Here is a 23,848-nt window from a genome sequence, read left to right on the forward strand (position 1 = left end):
TGCAATTTTGATTTAAAGAGTATAGTAAAAAAAAAAATGCAAATTAATGTATTAGTTGCTAAGAGTGAAACCAAGCAAAAAGTTATATGCACCAAACAAAAAATAAATAAATAAATAAATTAAAATGTGCAGCGTTCATTCAGAACACTAAAAGCATGCATGTCTTCAGAAATTATCAAACTGGATGGAAAAAAAAAAAATGTTTTTAGCTGCAAATGTTAAAAAGTATCATCCTATAAAGTGTAGATTACAAACCTTAAGTGAACCCCTAAACCCTATATATTTTTTGAAAGTAGATCTGAAGATTACATGTGTTTCAATGGGTCCACTGTAGCCACATCTAACCTCATGTAACTTTGAGATACAAATTTTTTGAAAATTGCAACATAAAACATATTTACACCTAAAAACTCCTATTCAATCTTACATTCCACACACAACATAAAATAGATCAAGGCGTACACAATTTATATATACCACAAACTACAACAAAAGCTGGTACTCTCAAAAACACTATTTAATACAGTATTGAGCTGGTCAGGATGAACACTGTGATGCCAAATTTTATAGTATTTGTAATGTTTTGATACACTTAAATAAATAAATGTTGTGACACCTGTTAGTCCCCGTTCACACGGGGCACGGATGGCAGATTTTGGTCCTGATTCTGACGTGGGAAGCCCCATCAGAATAGGGCCAAAATCCGCCTGCCGCGACTGCCAACAATCGCGGCACTCCGATCCAGCGTAGGCCCAAATGAATGGGCCTAGTCCGGAGCATGCTGCCGCAAGGCGGACGCCACGGCTCAATCAGCCGCAGAGTCCGCCTGAAGAAAGGGCAGCTCACTTTAGACCTCTCTCCCTGTGTGAACGGAGCCTAACTTTGTTTATGGAGCTGGGTAAGGAGTCTTTTTATGAGACGCAAGATGTTTTTATTGATACCATATAGAGAAAGTTGTGATGATTTGATCTCTAACTTTTTGGGGGGTTTTTTAAAGGAGGAAAAGTGTTAAAAAAATTACCAATTGGCTTGGCCATTTACATTTTTTTCCCCCACTACACTGTTCACCGTATGGGATAAATATTTTTGAACTTTAATAGCAGACAGAGAACTCGGGGACACCTAATGTGTTTATGTTTATTATTGTTTATTTTTATATGTGATCTAGGGAAAGGTGAGTGATTTGTACTTGTATTTTTTGTGAGTTTCTTTTTAATACTTTTAAAAACTTTTCTTTTACTTTTATTTTCAAACCCTCCAAAGGACCATGAACCCTACGGGGTCTGCTCGTTCATACTATTCACTGCAATACTAATATATTGCAGCAAATAGTAAAATACATTGCCTTCCGCAGTGTGTAATAGAGGGGATATAATGACGAGATAAGCCTGAGAGCCTTCAATAGCAACCGATCACTGTCCTCTGATGACAACATGGAGTGTGGCAATTGTTCAAAGATGACGGCCACAAACTTTAGATACCGCGTTCAACGACATCATCTAAAGTGTTAACAGCTGTGATCGGTGCAGACACCGCTGTTAGCTGTGGCTCTTAGCTGTATGACTCAACCAGGATCTTCCGGGTATGGAGAGCGCTCAGATTCTGAGCGCTTTCCATACATCCCTTTGGGCATAATGATGTAAATTAACCAGGTCCAAAAGTTCCTTAACCCTTTCCCGCCGATGGCATTTTTTTGATTTTCGTTTTTGACTCCCCTCCTTCTAAACCCCATAACTTTTTTATTTCTCCGCACCCAGAGCCATATGAGGTCTTAATTTTTGCGGGACAAATTTTTCTTCATGATGCCACCTTTTAGAAACTGAGTGCCCAAACTGCAACCCAAAACCCACTAAATTATCGTGAAATGCCAATACAGCAATTTAACCTTAAAGGGGTTGTCCCATCACAAGGATCCTATCTATACTGCTTGTAAATGTGGATGTAAGACTTTTCCTAAATACACTGCTTCAGCAAAACTGCTTTGTTTGTCCACTATCTTACTTTATTCAATTTTTTGTGGTCACAGCCCTGACTTATCTGCTCCTGAGTCAAATGATGTATCTGCTGCTCTCAGGGGGGAGGGAGGAGGGGCTAAGTGCACGGGAGCGAGCCTGTGTATCTAGCTAATCCTGTGTCTACACCATGTGACCTAGGTCCTGCACTCAGATAGAGGAGCTGCTTTCATTTCTTCTGTTCTCCCAGTTATCAGGCTAGCTAATTCAATTGTGTTCATTATGGCAGAGACAGGCAGTCTCTGTATGTAACACAGAATGGAGTTGCTGTTGCCTGTACTTCATAGTCCAATGTGGGTGGGCGGGGCTACACGTGAATTTGGGGGCGGAGCTACACGGCAGGTTGCCTGTGAAACCCCGCCCACCAAATGATGCAAGAAACCAGGAAGAAAGAAGATTTTACAAGAGTGAAGACTGCTGAGTATGTGAGGTGGGAATACCCCTTTAATTATTCTGTATAATGTACTGGGAAGCAGGAAAAAAAATTCAGAATGGGGTGGATGTGAAGAAAAAGTGCATTTCTGCGACTTTCTTAGAGGCTTTGGTTTTACGGCGTTCACTGTGCAGCCAAAATGACATGTCCCCTGTATTCTGTGTTTCGGTATGGTTCCGGGGAAACCAAATTTATATGGTTTTATTTACATTTTGACCCCTTAAAAAAAATCCAGGGGGGGCGGAGCCTGACCGCGAACTGTGATGGACGCAAGTCACTAGAGCTCCTTCACACAGAACACGAATCTCCCGCAAAAACCTCATAAAAGCGAGCAGACATGGGGAAAACTGGACGAGATAGATCCATGGACCCACCAGGAACACCCAGAGAATCAAAATCACAAGGTGATATACACCGATTTCTGAAAAAAAAGAACTTTCCCTCTCCTCACTCATCTCACAAAATGGCGCCGTCTCAGAGAAAGGGACCTGATACCGGAGAGGAATCAGAAGCCGAAAGTATGGCCGAAGGCGATCTCTCAGAAGGAGGTACACATTTTATAACTACCTCTTTCTTACAAAACGCTCTGGAGAAAGTTGCTGGCCCTATTATGGCCGAACTAGCAGAGATAAAAGCCGACTTGCGCACTATGGGGGGGGAGGGTGCAGGCCTTGGAGGAAGGTTATGACGCAGTCAAAATTCATGCCGATACAGTGAACGAGAGTCTGCAGCACCATAATGAACTCATAGATCGTTCTCTATTCCTGATAGAGGACCAAGAAAATAGAAGCAGAAGACGAAATTTGAGAATTAAAGGAATACCAGAAACCTTCCAACAGGAAGACTTACCTAAAATGGCAGCTGAATTATTCATAGACCTCTTAGGCCCTGAGAGAGCTGCCGCAGTCATCGTAGAACGCATACACCGTGTCCTCCGCCCAAAACCCAAACCAGGAGAACAGCCAAGAGATGTAATATGTGGACTCTTATCTTACCTTGACACGCAAGTCATCCTGGCTGCAGCTAGATCCAGAGATTCAATTCAAGTTAGTGGCACTGATATTACTATCTATCAGGACATTGCCCCATCTATTCTTGCAAAGCGGCGGTTATTGAAACCTCTCCTAGAAGAGCTAAGGGGGAGAAATATCCAATATGCTTGGCTTTATCCTTTTGGTTTGGCGATACTTCATGGAGGAAAAAGGATAACTGTCCATACACCAAAGGATCTCCGCACAGTCTGGAAGTTACTAGATATGGATCCCATAGAAATTCAGTCGTGGCTACCCTCGGCAGATGGAAGAAGCATTCCAAGCCTGCAATCACTCCCATCTCTATCTACGGGAAGCAAGCAACGTTCTCCGAGAGTCAAAAAAGCTGCAGCAAGACTTAGACAAGCTGTTGAATGAGGACTCTCACTTTTGTATATGCATCCGTGAGTTCTTTCTTTTATCTTGTTTCAGAGCATAACCCATGCTAACCTGTTTAATACCTACACTCAAGATGTTAACTAATAATTGCATTATTATCTTGGCAGATTTTTGCTTTTGATATGCTTAGAATATCAGATCAATATTATCTATTCATAAGGTTCTCAATGTTACTCATTCAAACTGTTTACAAAGTTTGTGATTTGATTCAGGTATTATGGATCTTTTTCCATAAAGTTATTTCTTAAGTAAGCTTAGTTCCATGTTTGCTCGCTTAGTTTTCCACTCTTCACACAAAATTTTTAGTGCGGTTAGATAAGTGTTCTACACCGATCAGGATATTTACTTCGTTCCCATCTGGCCAAATTCTGTGGCCTTTCTTTTTTGTGACAGATACCTCATTCCAGGATATTTGTTTTATCCCTTAAATATATATCTAGTCCAAACCTGTTTATTTGTATAAAATCTTAGCCCAGTAATATCCCAACTCTATCTCTAACTAACCCATACCCTCCCCCCTCGCCCCATCCCCTATCCCCACCACCTATCCTCCCCCCCCCTCCACCTTTCCTGCTTAAAACCAGTCAAACGTTCCAATACCATGCCTACATCCAAGATTTCCAGACACATACCGCGCCCTAGCTCACCAAATATGCTGATGGCAGTAACATCCTTCAATACGAAAGGACTAAACTCGCCTAATAAGAGGCACTGGGTACTTCAACTAGCAAAGAGATCAAACACAGATGTGCTGATGCTACAAGAAACACATTTTAAGAGTGGAAAAATACCTAAGCCACCTCCATCTGCCTTTTCCAAATGGTATTATTCTTGTGACCCATATTCTTCAACAAAAGGTGTTGCTATTGCGCTAAAAGATACACTACCTTTCACCCTGACAAGCAAACTTACCGATGCAGAGGGAAGATATCTGTTTATCAAAGGGCGTCTCGCTTCTAGATTGTTAACATTTGCAAACTTCTATTCCCCAAACCAGAAACAGGTACATTGGCTCTCCACGGCCCTGAAAGACCTAACCACATTTGCAGAAGGAGACCTGATAGTTGGTGGAGACCTGAATATAGCACTCGACCCGATTCTTGACACATCATCAGGTAAATCTGCACTTTCACAAACAGCATTGAAACATGTCCACTCAGATCTGCAAGAACTACGTTTAATAGATACCTGGAGACTATACAGACCAAAAGAAAAAGATTACACCTTTTACTCCACCCCACACCAAACACATCAAAGACTTGACTACATCTTTAGCAGCACATCTCTTGCTCCAACCATTGTAGACTCCAAAATAGGCTCCATCAGCATATCAGATCATGCCCCTGTCACTACAGTATTCAATATGCAAGATATACCTGCCAGACACTGGACCTGGCGGTTAAATGAGTCCGTCCTGGACAAGCATTCGGTCTTAACTTCCTTAACAGAAGAACTTACCACCTTCTTTAAGATAAACGACACGCCCGACATATCTGCAGCACTCTTATGGGAGACACACAAATCGTTTATGAGAGGTGCACTGATATCAAAAACTTCAGCTCTAAAAAGGGACAGACAGAAGGAGATAGACTCCCTTTTATCCCAAATCTCACTCCTGGAGAAAACCCATAAACTCACAACTCTTAAAAGCACCCACGACGAACTTACCTCCTTAAGAGAGAAATTAAAAACCGCTCTAAACTATAAATCAGGCAAACAAATACTACACCAGAAACTTCGCCTATATGCCCACGGCAACAAAGGAGGGAAACTTATGTCCCGGCTAATTAAAAAAGAAAAAGCAAAATCGTATATTGAAGCAATTAAAACCACTAGCGGACAAGTTGTCACAGACACAGAGAAAATTGCTAAGTCATTTCAGGAATACTACTCACAGCTTTACAATTTACACTCCAACACCGATCCATCTAATAATATTCGGAAACAGACCCAGACCAACCAATTCCTAAACTCAATATCCATTCCTAAAATTTCTCCCTTAGCCCATCAGTCACTAACTAGACCAATAACTCAAGAGGAGGTCAAAGAGGTAATTAACTCTTTCCCTCCAGGAAAATGCCCAGGTCCAGACGGGCTGCCCCTTCTATATTATAAAAAATTTCAAACTCAACTCCTCCCGCCTCTCACAAAGTTATGTAATGAACTGCTCAGCGGATCTCAATTACAGCGCCAAACTCAAGAAGCGTATATATCTCTCATACATAAGGAAGGAAAAGATCCGAACCTATGCAGCAGCTACCGCCCAATACCACTTCTAAACATAGATCTCAAGATATGGGCAAAACTGTTGGCCTCAAGAATTAAAGACATTATACCTGAGATTCTAAGTGATGAACAAGTTGGTTTTGTGAGATCTAGGGAGGGCAAAGAAAACACCACTCGTCTCTTACATGCTATATCGCTTGCAAATAAGCACAAAAAACCACTCATATTACTCAGCGTCGATGCAGAAAAAGCATTCGACAGGGTCAGCTGGGACTTCATGGCTGCCTCCCTGAAAGCATTCAATTTTCCACCACAATTTATCTCCGTCATATTATCCCTATACTCCCAGCCCCATGCACGCCTTAAAGTCAACGGTACCCTATCAGACTATTTCGACATAACCAATGGGACACGTCAGGGCTGCCCATTATCTCCCTCCCTTTTTATTATCACACTAGAAACCTTACTCTTAGCCATTAGACAAAGTTCTCAAATAAAAGGATTCCAATACAAAAATATATCTATCCAGTCCCTTGCCTTCGCAGATGACATCCTATTCCTCCTCTCCAACCCGGAAGAAGGACTTCCAGCCCTTTCTAATATCATCTCCACATATAGTGACATTTCTAATTACAAAATGAATACCTCAAAGTCCGAAATACTCAACATCTCTTTACCAGCAGAGAAAGTCACAAAGCTAAAGGCCACATCCCCATTTACTTGGAAAACCTCCTCAATTAAGTACTTGGGCGTCCATATAACCCCGACAATAGATCTAATTTACACAAAAAACTTTGCACCACTACTTGTAGATGTTAAGAAAATCCTCAATGAGTACAACTTTCCCTTTATTTCTTGGATAGGACGTCGCAACCTCTTACAATCGTATATTGTTCCCCGCATCCTCTACGTACTGAAGATGCTACCCGTCTCTATCCCCAAAAATTTCTTTATCTCTATCAAGAAATTATTCTCATCCTACCTATGGAACCACAAAACTCCCAGATTGGCATTCAATTTTTTGTTAAAGAAAAAAGTACATGGAGGCATAGCAGTACCAGACATGTTTGCATACTACAAAGCAATACAATTATCAAGATGGATGTCATATGCCAAGCCGATCAAACCGAATACGCTAAACGACCTAGCATATGCCGTACACAATCAGAACTTCACAAAACTCCTTTGGCTCCCGGACCCGAAACAGCTAAGACGAATGGACTTTGACCCCCTGCTTAAGGGGCCATGTGAAGTCTGGTTATCTCATAGACATGCTCTATCCCCTGATATCTCCCCAATTTTACCGGCTGAACTAGCTCCCTACTTAGTAAGACAAGCAATAAACACAGTTTCTGATATTTGGAATGCACTTTCCCACCTTACCCTAAAAGATTTATTTGAAAGAAATATTCCAATACCTTGGAATCAATTAGTTGCAAAATGCCCTAATTCTAATTTCCATTTTCTTCACAAAACCCAATTCCAGACAGTCCTCAAAGCCATAGCAAAAAATCCACATCTAGGCAGATCACAAACCCCATTTGAAACCCGTCTCATTGCAAAACTTCCTCTAGCGAGGAAGATCACTGCATGTAAGGATTTCCTTTCCGAATCACTACACGTTTCGAAACCAACATATCTACTCTCTTGGGAAAAAGAGTTGAACATAAACCTTACAGACCAAGAAACCGTGTCCATCTTGAAGGCCTCACATGGATTCTCAACCTGTGTGAGGCTACAGGAATCCCATTACAAAATACTTGCTAGATGGCACAAATCCCCAGTTTGGCTCAAGCAGCATAATCTTGCAGAATCCGATCTTTGCTGGAGATGTAAAAATCACAAAGGAACATTGGAACACATTTGGTGGTCTTGTAAACCAATACAACAATTCTGGCAAGACATATTGAAAGAAATATCCTCCATCACCAAGAAGCATCTCACCCTCTCCCATGCTGAAATTCTACTTTCAAAACCCTCGCCGACATACACACCTAATAAGGCAAACTTGACCACCCTACTACTAGAATCAGCAAAAGCGTTGATCCCCCTCTTCTGGCTACAAACATCAGTGCCTGAGATCCAACTATGGAAAGAGAAAACATCACAAATTGCAAGGTTCGAAGAACTAATCAGTTGGCGAGAACTTAGACACGACAAATATCTTCGAATCTGGTCTCAGTGGTGGTCATACGTGCACTAGCTATATAATTTTAACAACGAGTATCCTCCCTTAGATGGAACTTGATTGGTTTCCCCCTCCTCCCACCTTCCTCCCACTCCCTATTCCAAAATCTTCGTACTCTGGGCATACCCATCTTATGACTTAGACCAGTCTTTATAATTTGTTATCCAGGCTAAATTATTTTTCTCCCTCTCAGGTTTTGCCATTATTGGACTTTTTATTCTCTCTCTTGCTCCTGAAGGACTTATTTTTCTTCTACGTTAAACAGGACATGGACTTTCCTCTATGTTACAAAATATCCATCTAAACATTGGTTATGTTTGTTATCTTGACAAAATCCCTATATGTATGACATCACAAATGCTTTTGTACCCTTGTCAAGCTAATTCTATTGCCTTTGAAAATCTTTATTCAAACTGTAATTAAGTTGTAATTAATATAAAAATGCTCAATAAAATAAGAATTGAAGAAAAAAAAAAAAATCCAAAACTGTTAAAAAAATTTTCTTAACTAAAAGTCGCCATATTCCGAAGCCGTAACTTTTTTTATACGTCAGTGTACGGTGATGCATAGGGCGTCTTTTTTTGCGGGACCGGGTGTACTTTTTAGTTCTACCATTTTCGGGAAATGCTATTGCTTTGATCACTTTTTATTCAAATTTTTATCAGAATGAAAACCGTGAAAAAAACGGTTTGGCACTTTTGACTATTTTTCCCGCTACGGCGTTTACTGAACAGAAAAATATTTCTACAGATTTGTAGAGTGGGTGATTTCGGACACAGGGATACCTAACATGTATGTGCTTCACAGTTTTTAACTACTTTTATATGTGTTCTAGGGAAAGGGGGGTGATTTGAATTTTTAATACTTTTTAATCATCCTTTCTTTTGCAGGCTGCATAGACCAGCCTGCAAAAGAAAGAGATTGCAGACAAGCCTGGGAGCCTTGTAAAGGCTCCCAACGGTCATGCCAACGTGACGTTGGTCCTGGAGCATGCTACAGGAGCTGGCGATCACCGGCAAAATGGCGGCACCCATGCACCGCCTGGAAAATGGCGCCTCCGGCGCTTTTGACCGTGGCGCCGGAGGGGTTAATGCCTCCGATCGGTTCGGGGACCGATCGGAGGCATTAGAGCCGGTTGTCTACTGCTCCCGGGCGGTCGCCATAGTTACACACCCGACATGCGCCGTACTATTACGGCGGATGTCGGAAAGGGGTTAAGGACCAGGCCTCATTTTTCAAAACTGGCATGTGTCACTTTATATGGCAATAGACGCTTTAACTTACACAAGTGATTTTGAGATGGTTTTTTCATGACACATTGTACTTCATGTTAGAGATAAACATTGATCAATATTTTTTATTTCTAAAAAATTGGGAAATTTGATGGAAATTTGGGGAAAAAAAGCACTCAATTTTCAAAATGTAAAATGCTCTGCTGTTCAGGCAAATGGTCATACCACTCAAATATATGAATAAATATTATCTACCATATCTCTGCTTTATATTGGCATAGTCTTTTGATCGTCCTTTAATTTATTTGGATGTTAGAAAGCTTTGACAGCGATTTTCCAGATTTACAAGAAAATTTCACAAACTCATTTTTTAGGGACGACTTCAGTTCTGAAGGGGATTATAAAGGCCTATATATTAGAAATTGTAAAGCACCATATTTTTAAAACTGCACCCCTCAAATAATTCAAAACAGCATTTGGGAAGTTTGTTAACCCTTTAAGCATTTCACCGGAATTAAAAGAACATGGAGATGAAATTTAGACGTTACATTTTTATCCAATAATAGATTCATGTATACCTAAAATTAAATTCACAAAGGGTTAAAGGAGAAAATGCATCTCATAGTTTGTTATGCAATTTCTCCCGGGCACAGAAATAACCTCCCATGTGGGTGTAAACTGATTTTTGGGCACTCAGGAGCACACAGAAAAGAAGGAGCAACGCTTGGCATTTGAAAAGCAGAATTTGCTGGAATAGTTTTCATGTCTCATTTGCAAAGCCCCTAGAGTAACAATACAATGGAAACCTAAAAAAAGATAACCCCATTTTGAAAACTACACCCCTCACAGAATTAATCAAGGGGTGTAGTGAGCATTAGTATCCCAAGTGGGATTGCACAGCAGATAGTGAAAAGTGAATACAAAGCTGTGCAGAGTACATTGGGTAGACAAATTCCCTACTAGGTTCCAAATATCTACTATGGTTGGTGAGGGTCACTCTGGGGTCACAGTTTATTTTCTCTTATAAACGCCAAATCTGGGGTGTCCCGTAATAAGCTTGCACAGTTTATACATTCTCCTCCTACTGCAGCCAGTTGTGTTCTAATGATTTGGGGGTTTTTTGTCTTCACAATGTACAAGTTATGTACAGTATTTTCTTTATTTTTCTAGTGATGTGGCCATATGAGGGCTTATTTTTTGCAGTACGAGATGCATTTTTTTAATGAAATTATTTGTTTGGGTGCCTATAACTTATTGAATAAATTATATTAACTTTCTGCGTGAATTGAAAAATAAAATTCTGGCATTGCTTTTTACCTTTTTATTTTTTTCCCCATGCTTTGTACAGTATAAGTAATATGTTATTTTTATTTTGCAGGTCGGCACTATTATGGCAATACCTCATTTATATTTTTTTATGCGTTAGTAATTCTGCAGAGGATTAAAACCTATTTCGGGACATAATTCAATGATTTTTGCATCATCGTCTGAGAAGTGTAACATTTGTAATTTTTGGTTGACAAAGTTGGTTGAGGCCTTATTTTTTTGTGGGACAACCTGTGCTTTTCATTGGTACTGATTTGGGGTACATATTACTCTTTGATCACGTTTTATAACATTTTGTAAGGAGAGATGGCAAAAAAATCATTACTTCTGGCGGGTTTTTCGCTTTTTTTCCCACGTTTATCATGTGCTTTAAATATTTTTCAGTTTTGTTGTACAGGTTGTTGCGGACATGGTGATACCAAGTATGAATTGTTTTTATTAATTTTTAGGGATTTTTTTATTATACTTTTTATATAGAAAAAAAGATTTTTGGGGGCTATATAAATTTATAAAAAAAAATTCCATACTTTTTTCACTTATTTTTCACTTTTTATTTTTACATTTTCATGTGTCCCTTTAGAACACTAGAATCAGTGATGGTTTCATCACTGATTCGATTCTATATACTGTGAGAGATAGACTGCTGTGTCTTGCAGTGGAAAGAGGAAATCAGCCTATGCACACGTATAAGCAACAAATTGAAGTAGTCTCAGCACGCTGGATGATACGTTTTTTTAAAAAAAAAAATTTCCAATAAGCTTATTCGTCCTTCTGTCCCGTCTGCACAAGGACATATCCATCGACTGCTTTTCCAAGAACAATATATATATATTTTTAACTTGGAGCATGTCTCCACAATAAAATTTGGAATTTTTTTTTAAAAAAAACGTATCATCCGGCGTGCTGAGACTACTTCAATTTGTTGCTTCTATTGTGTCTGTGCCGGACATGACGTCCCGGGCATCCGGATGACTACAAGCACCTACTACTCCTGCATTAACAGTAAGAGACATCATTTTTGTAATACGGGCTGAGACAAATTTTTTTCTTCTTTGCATATATGCACACGTATAGATTGGATTCCTCTAGGTAACGGGGGCTTCAGGCAGCCTGTGGTCACTGGCCAGACCCCAGGCTGCAGAGTACTGATACCGGCACCCCCCAAGCTCGCCGTAATCTGGGGGCAGCAATTTGGCAGAACCCCTTAGATTCAGCAGTCATGTTTGACCGCCGCTTCCAAGAGGTTAAAAAGCCCCATCAGAGCTCAGTAACAGCTAACACCCGCTCCCTATCCTCGCCAAAGGGGTCTTTGAAGACAGACCTTATTTTTACTTTCGGCTGGTCTTCAGAGACCACGACCGCAGGCTGTAATTTTACGGCCGCGGTCAAGTAGTTAATGTGATTATGTGAGAAAAAGTTAACACCTATTTTAAAGCAGCAAAAGCAGTCATTTTACAGAAGAAAAAAAACAAAAAAACCCAAAACAGTACAATTGGTATCACCACATTTGTAACAACCCCTAAAATAAAATTAGTAGGTTATTCTACATGGTAATGTAGAATAAACATTAAAATTAATCTTTTCTAATCATCTCACCTCTTAAAAACAAAAAGTAGTAAAAACTAATAAAAAAAATCTTACGTACTCACAAAATACAAGTTACATCATTGATGTAAAATGTAGTAAAGTTAGGTTCCGGACCAAAAAAAGGGCAGCGCACTCTGCTCCAGATTAGGCCCAATGAATGGGCCTAGTCAGGAGGAGGGAGTGTCTTCAGGCCGAATTGCGAGGCGAATTGGCCTGAAGAATGAGCACGCCACTTCTTTTTTCTGGGAGCCGGAAGAAACGGCTCCTGGAAAAAAGAACTGACCGGCTCCCATTGATTTCAATGGGAGCCGTCTTTTTGGTCAGGATTTTGAGGCGGATACGGCTTCAAAATCCTGACCAAAAAACCCTGAGTGAACTTAGCCTCAATGTGACTATTAGGGGATTAATGGTGTTAAAACATAACCAAACCTATATAAATTTGGTATCGTTATAATAGTCCAGACTTTTAAAGGGAACCCGTCAGGTTGATTTGACACACTAGAGTACCAACTGGCCCTGAGGGACCAAGAGTTTATTGTACCAAATAGACCTGCTACAACAGCTCACAATTGTATAAAAAAAAATAAAAAATGAAAAACCCAAACCTAGAGGAGTCTAATGAGTCTCAGTCTCCTCTGTAGTGCTTTAAGAGACTGAGCCATTCAGTGAAGCCAGGAGCATACATCTAGACTTCACTGCACATGTGCCACAAATTTTACATATGTGCACATGCGGAGGCTTCAATGAAAAACTGCACAGCTGTTTTTTTTATTTATTTATTTTTATTTTCAATGCAGGCATGGATGGTATTATAACAAGGCTACTTAAAATACTAACCCCCCCATTCCATAAGAATATGGGGAGGTTTAGTATTCCAAATTATCCTGACCAGCTCCATTTAAGGTCCAGCCTGTTTTCAGTGGGTTTTTTTATGTAGATTTACACCAACTTAATGGGAACATGAAGTCCATTTGAGTGTGCTTTTTATTCAAAGTCTCTATAAGATACTTAGAGCTGTGGGCGTGCCATGCTTGGTGGGGGCATGAGCTCTAATTGCTAGAAGCCTCACAAACAACCGCCTCCTATCCACCTTAAATTCCTCTTCCATTTCCACTCCTGTGGCCTCTCAAAAGGGAAAGACTAAGAGTGACAGCTTTCTCCCTTAGATTAGATTAAGATGAAGGACATCAAAATCAGCAGGATATCATGTGACAGACTATACGGCTGAATCAACCAGGAAATCCACTGCAAGACTGAGCATCTAAGAAATCTAAAGAATTAAATGGCCAGGCTGTAAAGGCAACAGCCAGCGTAATTAGACACAAAATCATGATTAAATCAAAGTTGTCTAATCACTACAAAGTCCCAATGTGTGATAGATTATGCTCTGATTGTAGGTGGTGATAGTGAACAGAAATTCCAAGTACCTCCCCTTGTTTACAATAATTTGAAGTCACAAAGACAATAGAATGATAAATCATTCTCTTCTCTCTCCAGAAGGTGTTTCCTGTGCAGAAAGGGAGTCTATCATTACTATGATTGCTATTTAGATGACCAATCCTACCTTAGTCTTCTTTTTGTCGCAGTTTTTGAACAAACAGTTTCTTCATTTATGCTAATGATACTCAGGGAGCACAAGGGGCACCCCCCCTGAATCTTGTGATTATTTCACTGCATGATGGTGGGGGCATGAGTGTAATTAAACAGAGGCAGTGTTGCTCGGGGCACAGGGGGAACGCCTCCTGTGCTCCATGAGCACCATTAAAAATTACGTTTATTCAAAAACGCCAGTGAAAAGAAAAAAGTTGGATTAGAATAGCCTTTTTTAAAGGCCATTCCAACGTGAAGTCAGCTAAAAATGAAGCTTTGACTTCAATCAGTGATCACTCGGGTTCTAAATGGAGTTACAAGATTCTTGGCTTCAGAATAAGCACAAAATTGCATCTCTAGAGAGCTAGAGCCTTACAAGTAATTGCTCACTCTACAGTTTCACTGCTTAACTTTTGCTTGGACTTAACGGTGTGGTACTTTGTATTACAACTTAAAACCCAAGCAGAACTCAAGCAAAGCTGTTAGAATAAGGCCCCACGTTGCAGAAACACAGCTTTTTTTGTTGCATATTGTACATATATATATAATATACAGAAATACTTATATTTCTACCTTCTGCTTAACAGCATAAAAACACCACAAAATCTGCAAGGAAAAAAAAAAAGCTGTGTTTCACGCATCCTGAAGCCTCAGCCTTAGGGGAGTTGAGCACACATGTAGACCAGTCCAGGCAAGAGGAAAGCTTAAATGATGATACATCTGTACACTATATTGCTCATTAAAAGCAGGAGAGAAACTATCACAACATCCTTTTCAGAGTTGCTGGTCAGTGTCAATTAAGAGCAACAGTTACAACAAATGTTGCTTATTTTATCAGTTGTGCTGCCATGCAAATAAAAGGGAGTGTAATTTATTACTTCAATTTACACATCTACCTGTTTGTTCTCTTGACATATCGGTACAGCAGATGCTTTAGCTAGCACTAATGGTGACCCAGCACAGAAACATGTATTCACCCCAAGAATGCTAACCTATAACATCCAGTTATAAATAGAAAAGTATCTAGGAGGATAAACCGAGAAAGTGCATAAAAGTTTCAAGAAAAAAAATAACTCGAGTTGTCAGATCCTGTGCAAAATCTGCAACAGAACACTTAATTACATTCGATGAAAAAAATATATAGATAGATATTCTTTTTAAATTTGACATAAGAACATAAAGGAAATCTACAGTAAAATTTTGTGTGTTTGGTTGCCCTGAGCTCCTGTGCTCCTTTCCATTTGGAACAGCTCAGACAAACTGCCCCGTTTCTCAAACCCCCCCCCCCACCTTCTTCAATAAATCTTATTTGGCTAGCATTGATGCCTGCTGAATGGAACAGAAAATGTAATGTTTCCTAAAAATACTTGTGATTTACCACTGTAGCATACCTGTAATCTTGTCCCTGACTAGTTTACAGGATTCTATTTCTCCAATGCTGCCAAACAAGCTTTTTAATTCTTCTTGTGTCATATTCTGAGGCAGGTAGTTCACTATTAGGTTTGTCTTGCTGTCCTCTGTATTGCTGGAGTCCACTGGTGATGTGCAGTTGTTTATGGTGTTTTGACAGTTGCCCGTGTTATTGCAAGTGGGACCATTGGACAGCTGTGTTTCCATGGCAGCAATTACCTGCTAACAAGACAGAAAAGGAAAGGGGAAGAAAAAAAAAAAACTGTTAGAACAGATTTCTATAGAAACTTTAAAATGTCTACAATTAGTGATGTACATTGCATGATGGAAGCACCACTGTAATACACTGGATTGTAAACAAGTCCTCTGGTAAACATTAGAATAAGTTAATCCACAAAACAATGCAATGTAAAGTGGCCTGTAGACAAGTGGATGTGCATTTAATGGGTTATCTAACCATTACCATTTCAGAAAGTATTGAAACTTACTACACTAAACAAAAATTATAGTTTAATACATATGTGAACATGGCACAGAAATGCTGTACAGGCAGGTCCACCAGATCTTACAGCATATATTAGTAATTAAAGGGGTTTTCCCATTCTCTTTTATTGTGGGTTATTTTACAAAGTAATTTACTTATTTTCCCTCAAATTGCCACTGTATCCCAGGATTTTCATGTTGAACTAGAGGTTTATTTCCTTTTCGGAGTACCTCAGAATGGTTGGTTCAGTCTTATTTCTTTCAGAGGACACATAGTCCTAACTCAAAACTACTAAACATACCTACAGCAATCCTGTTTATTATGGACATGACCTGAGGAACCAATGAGAGGGATCTTACAGTACAGACGTGGTTATCTCAAGGTGCTTAGCAAAAAGCAACTGCGGTAAACAAATGGACAGCATCCAGCTTTATTTAAAGAATGAATAGAACTGCTAACCGATTATACAGTATGACTTTGGAAGACTCCTTTAATGGTGAAACACGAACCTGCTGCTTTAAGTATAACTGTTTAAAATGTTAGTAGTTCAGGTGGATATATAAAAACAAAAAAAAAAAAGTTTACTACTGTTACCTCCTCTACTGCCTGATAAACTGCTCAATTCGCTGCACAGAATAGTCTTTAGTGATGGTAAGCTATAGTTCATATAGTTCTACGAAGAGAGGGGAAGAGGACCCCGAGAGAGAGAGAGAGAGAGAGAGAGAGAGAAAGAGAAAGAGCAAGAGACACAGACATGCAGCTACAGGAAACCGTATGGTTTCTGTGAGGATTGACGATAGCTGTAAAGAGATCGAAATAATACTGTAATATGCTTCAGGATCTGAGTCGCTCTCTGCTTCTCACTCATTCCTCCCCTCTCCATAGGCTTCCATGAACTGCAGTCTGTCTTTAGAGATGACTGATTTGGGAGTTAATTGAACAGTTTATCAGGCAAGAGTGTAGCTGATAAGAGGAGAAATAAGCATTTTCCACTGATAAGATAGATACAAGTTTATTATATTCACCTCAACTATTCATTTACAAAAAAAAAAAACAAAACAAAAAACGCCTGATGCTGGTTAAAAGTGGTATCTCATTACTTCTGGGTGTTACCACTCCTCTTGTCAATAGAATGGTATGACTGTGTGTAGAAACAGGACGAACAGGAATAGTACAATTATTTACTGAAACATTTGTAAAGTGTCCTCTATTAGGGTCCAACTCCAAATTTAGATCTAAATGAAAATTATATCCTGCAAATGTAATTTACTGTAACGTCTACTTGGGGAAATCAGAGTTCACAGAGCATGATTTTGTACCAGAGGAGATATGGTCCCAGATTTTCATAAAAAGAGTTTTTTTCATCTTGAGATTTAGGCTTAGGTTTACAGAAAATGCAACTGGTAAATTACAAAATGTTGGCAAAAGCAGGTTTTTACCTAGAAGTGTGATTTGGATAACCCCTGTTCATACAGCTGGTTCTCAAAAGCAAAGCCAGAAGTATTGCTGTGCAAACTTGTTTCACCACAGCACCCATGAGAAAACTGGCTAGACTTATAGGGCCTGTTTATTGATTTCAATGGACATTTGTGTTTCTCCAGCTCATGGCCTAGAGTATGCTAAAGAGGTAGCCTAAGGAGACTTGCCTCTTAATTCAGAATCCCAACAGAGCAACTGATTTTTTTCTTCAACCCATATCAACTTGTGTGCACTATATATGTATTTTACAAAGCAGGTTGCAAGAAATGCTATGGAATTGCCTGTACAGTGGTGATCAATAATTTTCATTTCCACAGCAAGTTGCAGTAAAGTAGTAACAAGTAAAAATCTATCAGTAATGAGTAAAAGGACAAATCAAGCTTGTAATCTTGCCTACTATACAGAAAAACCATTTGAATAGATATGAGAGCTATATTTTAACACTTTTTTTAATTTGCTGATCTATCATATACTAAAATTTTGGAATTTGTCTTGCGCTCCACTAATTCCAGTGCTTATGAAATTTTTCCTCCACCATTCCTGAGCAACAAGTGCAGTTAGTTTTAGTGCTCAATGTGCTATTTAAGGTCTGTAATGTCAGAACGGCAGCGGTCAGGCGGGGGAATGGGGAGGGATGATTTAGAGCTCCAATCAGAGGCAGCCAGTGTCAGGAAAAAAAAAAAAGTGACAAGTCGAATTCTGCTCATGTAGCACAAAGCATTTAAAAACATGCAGAATTAGGGGGGGGGGGGGGGGGGAGAAAAAGATCAAAAGGCTTGACAAATTCCCACCATTGCCTTGACATACTACAAATGATATATTACAAAATATAATTTTTGTCCAATAGCAGATTTATTTTCCTTTTCAGGTGGCAAAAATGAGATCTTAAGCCAACATTCAAGCGAACAGCTGCACTTGGCCGTTTGTGCTGAAATATTAGCATTGCTCAGCTATAGGACCATCTGCTCTGAATAAAATGATACTCGTGTTGAAGTTTTACAAAACAATGAATATTGTGGTGATAGGATCAACAAAACTGTTTTCACTACATGGGCAAAATGAGACCTCTAAGCTGTAAACAGGGCATAATTTTATTTATGAGAAAATTATACACTCTGACACAATGTGGTAACTGCTAATAAAGCAAGTGGTCTTTGAGACCATACCAAAACTTATCCAATTGAGAATTAAAAATCAAAGTGCATCTGTCTGGTGAAATATGCCTACAAAATGCCTCACAGCATTTGGTTGAACTATTACAAACTTGCAGGTACATAGCTTAAGGCTGAGGCACCACGTTGAGGAAATGTAGATTTTTTTGTGTGCAGATTTTGCTGTGGTTTTTTGAGTAAAAGTTAGGAGTGGATTGAGCAGAAGAGAGACATAAGAGCTTCCTATATATTTCCCATTCCTTTTGTAGCCTTTCCTAAGTTTAGCTAAAAAGAAAACCACAGAAAAATTTACAGCAAAAGAAGCTGCGTGGGATGAGAAGCAACATGGGGTCTCAGCTTTAATGTACTGATAGTAGTTTAATTGCAGCATGGAAAAAATCTTAATGCAACTCAAAGTGCTCAAAAGTAGGCCCTCACCTTTCAAGTATTCAGGGTCTCCTTGGTAAATGCCACCCTATACATCACTCATGATTTTGGTTGACGGAGCAGCCTTAGAAGACATCACTGTCAACTACAAAAATATCACATTTTCTTCTCGGCCTAATACACTCCTGTTATTTGCCTTTTTGTGAACAAGCAAAGGTGTTAGGAAGTGTTTACCAGGGGGGGAAAAAAAAAAAGGACTTACAAGTCCCAGCCATCATTTACTGTGGCATACAAATTGGCACTTTTCCTTAGAAATCAAAACACTATTATAATAGGAGAAAAGGTACAACCAGATATCTACAAATGCCCTATCAAGTGCTGTGAGGTATTTGATTTGCATATTTCTCTTCCTAATCCTGAAGCTCTTCAAAAGTAAAGCTGGGTTCACACTAGCATTGGTGTCCGACAGCTAGTGTCCAATGCTAATGTCCACGCAAGATTTTAGCATCGGACATTAGCTGTGTCTGTTTACAATTTGTATGATTTAAATGGGACATCATGCAGTGTCCTTAAGTGTCCGATTACAAAGATGTCCAATTTTTCAAGCAGACAACTAAATCCTACATGTAGGACACTTAAGGAAACACGGACAGTAAAGGACACTACATTATATCCCATTTAAAATAATGCAAATTGTAAACAGACACAGCTAATGTACGATGCTAAAATCTTGCGCGGCCATTAGCATCGGACACTAGCTGTCGAACACTGACGCTAGTGTGAACCCAGCCTAAGACAAATCATTACATACTGTTTAAACATTTTTAAACTATAATAAATTGAATGCCCAAAAATTAAGATGCATTAAAATTGCGTAAAAGTGATTTTAGTTTTGGTATAGCCCCATTTCACTATTAAAAGCCTACAGAAATTTAAGAAAAATCCCACAGACCCCATTCCAAGGCTCTGCTGCCCACGAACCACTTCTAAGCAGAGAAGCCACATCACACAGTCTGACTGCCATGTTAGTTTGGAGTTGCCGTCTGCAATATGGACACAAAAAGTACTGCATGTTAGATAAGCAAGAAAATGCAAATATAGCATTACAATCATTCTAGCCTAGCAGTTTCTAAACCAGTAACACTGCTAGATATTAATATTGGCCCCTGGAGAGAGATATATTTAGTCTGAAATTGAATTGGATCCAGTCTGGTAGGAAAAGGGGGGGGGGGTGTTATTTTTGTTTGTTTGTTTTTTCTTATTCCCCAGACAAGATCAATCCTGTTTTTGTCACTAAATATATGGCCCTTACATCAAGCTGTTATACAATCATGAGAGTAAAAGCTAAAGCATGCAATATTGTAAGGTGAAACACAATGAACCTGTTAACCACCATTTTCTATTGTACAATTGTACACCTTCAAAATTACATAGTACAGGTTAGAGGGATGTTCAGGCAGTAAGTGGGCTATTGATAGCTGCCAGATCAATGGGGGTCCAACCACTCATAGCAAGAACAAGGCTGGCATGCCTCAAGACAGGGGTACCCCAAGCCTCAAGACAGTGGCCAGAGGAAGGGCAGGAGGTGAATATAGCAGTCAAGCACATGTGATGCCATTTCATTCAACTTCTGTTTGTGGTCTTTGAGGATATGTATGGTTCAAATGTGTAAGAAAAATACATTAGCATACAGTGTCTTTAAGGGCATTGTATCAAAGGAAATGTATTTCCTAATAACAGGATACATTATAGATGTCCTATTTTAAGCAATCCATTTAAAGGTTTGTTTCACAATACTGATAGTTCATCCTTAGGATAGGCCATCAGAATTAGATTAGTGGGGATCTAATTCTCATCTCTTTGACAGTGACTTGACAGCTTACAGAGCTTCGGTCCCGCTACTGCAGAACTGGCTGCAAAGGATATTACTTTTTTTTTTTTCTATTGAAGTGAATGGGACAATCCTCACTGTCAAGTAGAGATCCATGTAATCTATGAAAAGAAGCTGAACCTCTCACCTGAGTGCTACAGCAGGATGGACAGTCAGACTACCACTGATCGTATGGATGGCTAATCCCAAGGATAAGCCACCAATATTTTGAAATAAGAGACATATACATTAGAAATGTCAAATACAATCTCAGCAGAGACAATTGTCCTGAAACAGTTAAGATTTAGACAAAAAAAAAAAAAGAGAACCCACCAATTATAGCAAACATAAGTCAGGACTTTGTTAAATCTAATTTATTCATTTTTGCCTGGTTCCTGTTTATGCACAGTCTCCAAGGATCTAGTCTCCAGTATGGGCAGACTTGCTCTGTAGCTATTATGTAATATTAAAGTCTTAGAGACAGCTTCTATATGGATAGATTTTCAGAGTTTATAACAGTGGCAAGCAAATTGTCACCTGAAGTTTCTGAACGTCATCTATCCTTAGTGGTCGTTACACTTCTCCTTAAAATGGCCATATCATTGGTCTATTCAATTAGGTTTTAAATGCACCTGAAAAATGCATTGCGTAAAGGAACCGTAAGACGCCAAGTGCTACCAACACATTAAGCTGAACGAAAAAGTCCCTGATGATGACAATTGAGCCGGCCATACAGCATAGGCTAGTGATATAGCATAAAAATGTGTTACGCTAGGTTCACACCTGCGTTCATGTCTCCGTTCTATGGTTTCCGTCTTCTGCATGGCAGAAGACGGAAACCATAGACCGGGTCCGGCCGTGCGCGGCGGTGAGCGTTTTAGGCTCTCCGCCGCGAAACCGGATTTTTTAATCCGGACACAGAGTACTGCATGTCCGACTCTGTGTCCGGATTATAAAACCCGGTTTCGCGGCGGAGAGCGCAAAACGCTCACTGCCGCTCACGGCTGGACAGCTTTCTCACCCATTCAAATGAATGGGTGAGAAAGTCTCCTGCAGGCTTCCGTCTCCTGCATCTGTTTTATGCAGGAAACGGAAACCTGCAATAAGGACAGATGAACGCAGATGTGAACGAGCCCATACCAGAATGACATTTTTAAATAAAATTTGTAAGAATTTGATTTTTTTTTTTTTTTTTTTTTTTTTAGAGCACATTGGCCTTCAAGCCTTCTAGAGTGACTTACCAATTCTGCAATTCTGTTGGTGTTATTTTACAGCAGTCACTTTATTTACAGCGTACTGTTTTATACCTCAATACCAATGACGCATCATTGCAACCACTACAGACAATAGATAATGCCACAGCTTATTTACTCCCCCTCCTTGGACTATTGTTGGCTATTGCCCTGACTATGCTATGCAGATAAAGGACTTTTAAAAAAAATAAAGATCCATATCTATTAAGTAAAAAATGATGCATTCCTTTTAAATTGATCCCTGTTTAAAGAGGTCTGACAATCTACTTATGTCATATTCACAAGATATGCGATAAATGTCTGATGGTGCCAGTTCCAGATGGTAGTATCTCTGGGAGGCTCAGTGGGTAGTGTTGTAAGGCTGGAGCCCTGGGTTTAAATCCTGCCAAGTACAACATTAGCAAAGAGTTTGTATGTTCTACCCGTGTTTGCGTGAGTTTCCTACAACACTCCATACACATACTAATAGGTAATGCAAATTGTGAGCCCTATATGGGACAGTGACAATATCTGTAAATTGCTATAAAAGTAAGCAAAATAAAATTCCTCAATGATCCATTCTGTAGCTAGACCTCACCCTTTTGGACAGATCAAATTTTATGACAGCCGCAGAGTTCTGAGATTCAGGGTTTCTGTTAATTCCATAAACGTGAATGTCAGATATAGAATAAGCACAAAACGGGGCAACAGGGTGGCTCAGTGTTTGCCTGGATTTCCTCCCATACTACAAAGACATACGGATAGGGAAAAATTTAGCTTATGAGCCTTATTTGGGGCTCTCAATCTACAAAAAAAAAAAAAAAAAAAGTGAGTTACACAGTTCCTGTATTCTCCATTCACTTCTATATGGAAACAGGTAAGTTCAAAGAGCAATTATGGATTTGAGACAGCAATGGTCCATTTTCAAATAAAAGTTGTAGTCGCAGCACTCTTGGTCGCAATGTAGCTCAATTAACTTACATTATTAAGTACAACTTACCAATATTTAGCTGCGAGGTAAGTCACAACCAGACTTGCCATGTAACCTCAGTAAAGCATTAACTACTGAAACTTACAGAAATTATTGCTCAGGAATGCTGGGGGCTAGAATCAGCACAGTGTGTCTTTATTCTAATAAGAGGCTCTGTCACTATGTACAAAATGCTAAACACCACTTCTAAATTGATTTTTTATTTTATGGGTTTAGATTTAAAATCCGTACAGTCAAAAGACATGGCCCCTGGAAGGTTATATGTTAGTTAGCTCTCATTCACCAAGAGACCGTAAGACCGTAAAACCTGCCTGAAGATGGAGGCAGCGCTGCAGAGAGTTCTCTGGCAGCACTGGGGACGCCCCCCCGTGCTGTTTAAGCGCTGGGGTCTGCCCCCAGTGCTGCTATAGAACTAGTTTGCATACCGACAAGAACCGGGATTCCTAAAGCCCCCATCGGCTTATACTCTAGTCAGCAAATTTTTTTTTTTTTTAAGGAGGGGGGGCCTATGACCAGCCACAATATTATTGTATAGAATCTCCCATAAAATAGTGCAAAAGAAAAAAAAGATTAAAAAAAAATAAAAGTTCTAAATCACTCCTTTCCCTCAAATACATATAAAAGTAGAAAATGACTGTGAAACACATACACATTAGGTATCCCTGTGTCTGAAAGTGCCCGGTCTACTGAATATAGGGGATCTGCAGTGCTCCTGTTCAGTCGGGAAGGGGTTAATAGGAGCACTGCAGATACCCTATATTCAGCCAGACAATGCCAAGTGGGGGAAGAAAAAAAACCAGTCCTCAAGGTCAGGGGAAGA

At 39.6% G+C, this 23,848-nt stretch overlaps 1 protein-coding gene across 10 annotated transcripts in view; it reads right to left on the reverse strand.

The window, feature by feature from the left end:
* ELAVL2 (ELAV like RNA binding protein 2) overlaps positions 1 to 23,848 on the reverse strand; it is a 133,172-nt gene that overhangs the window by 83,846 nt on the left and 25,478 nt on the right. For 3 of the 10 annotated variants that reach the window (XM_075279561.1, XM_075279604.1, XM_075279569.1), the window contains 2 exons: positions 19,888 to 19,978; positions 15,406 to 15,656 (listed from right to left, as the gene is read on the reverse strand). In XM_075279561.1, the coding sequence (XP_075135662.1) occupies positions 15,406 to 15,656; positions 19,888 to 19,959 (323 nt within the window). In that variant the 5' untranslated portion in view covers positions 19,960 to 19,978. The remainder of the gene's footprint in view (positions 1 to 15,405; positions 15,657 to 19,887; positions 19,979 to 23,848) is intronic. The other 7 variants (XM_075279631.1, XM_075279622.1, XM_075279585.1 and 4 more) reach the window with 4 other exon arrangements.

Source organism: Leptodactylus fuscus, chromosome 1, assembly GCF_031893055.1.
Source record: "Leptodactylus fuscus isolate aLepFus1 chromosome 1, aLepFus1.hap2, whole genome shotgun sequence".
Taxonomy (NCBI): domain Eukaryota; kingdom Metazoa; phylum Chordata; class Amphibia; order Anura; family Leptodactylidae; genus Leptodactylus; species Leptodactylus fuscus.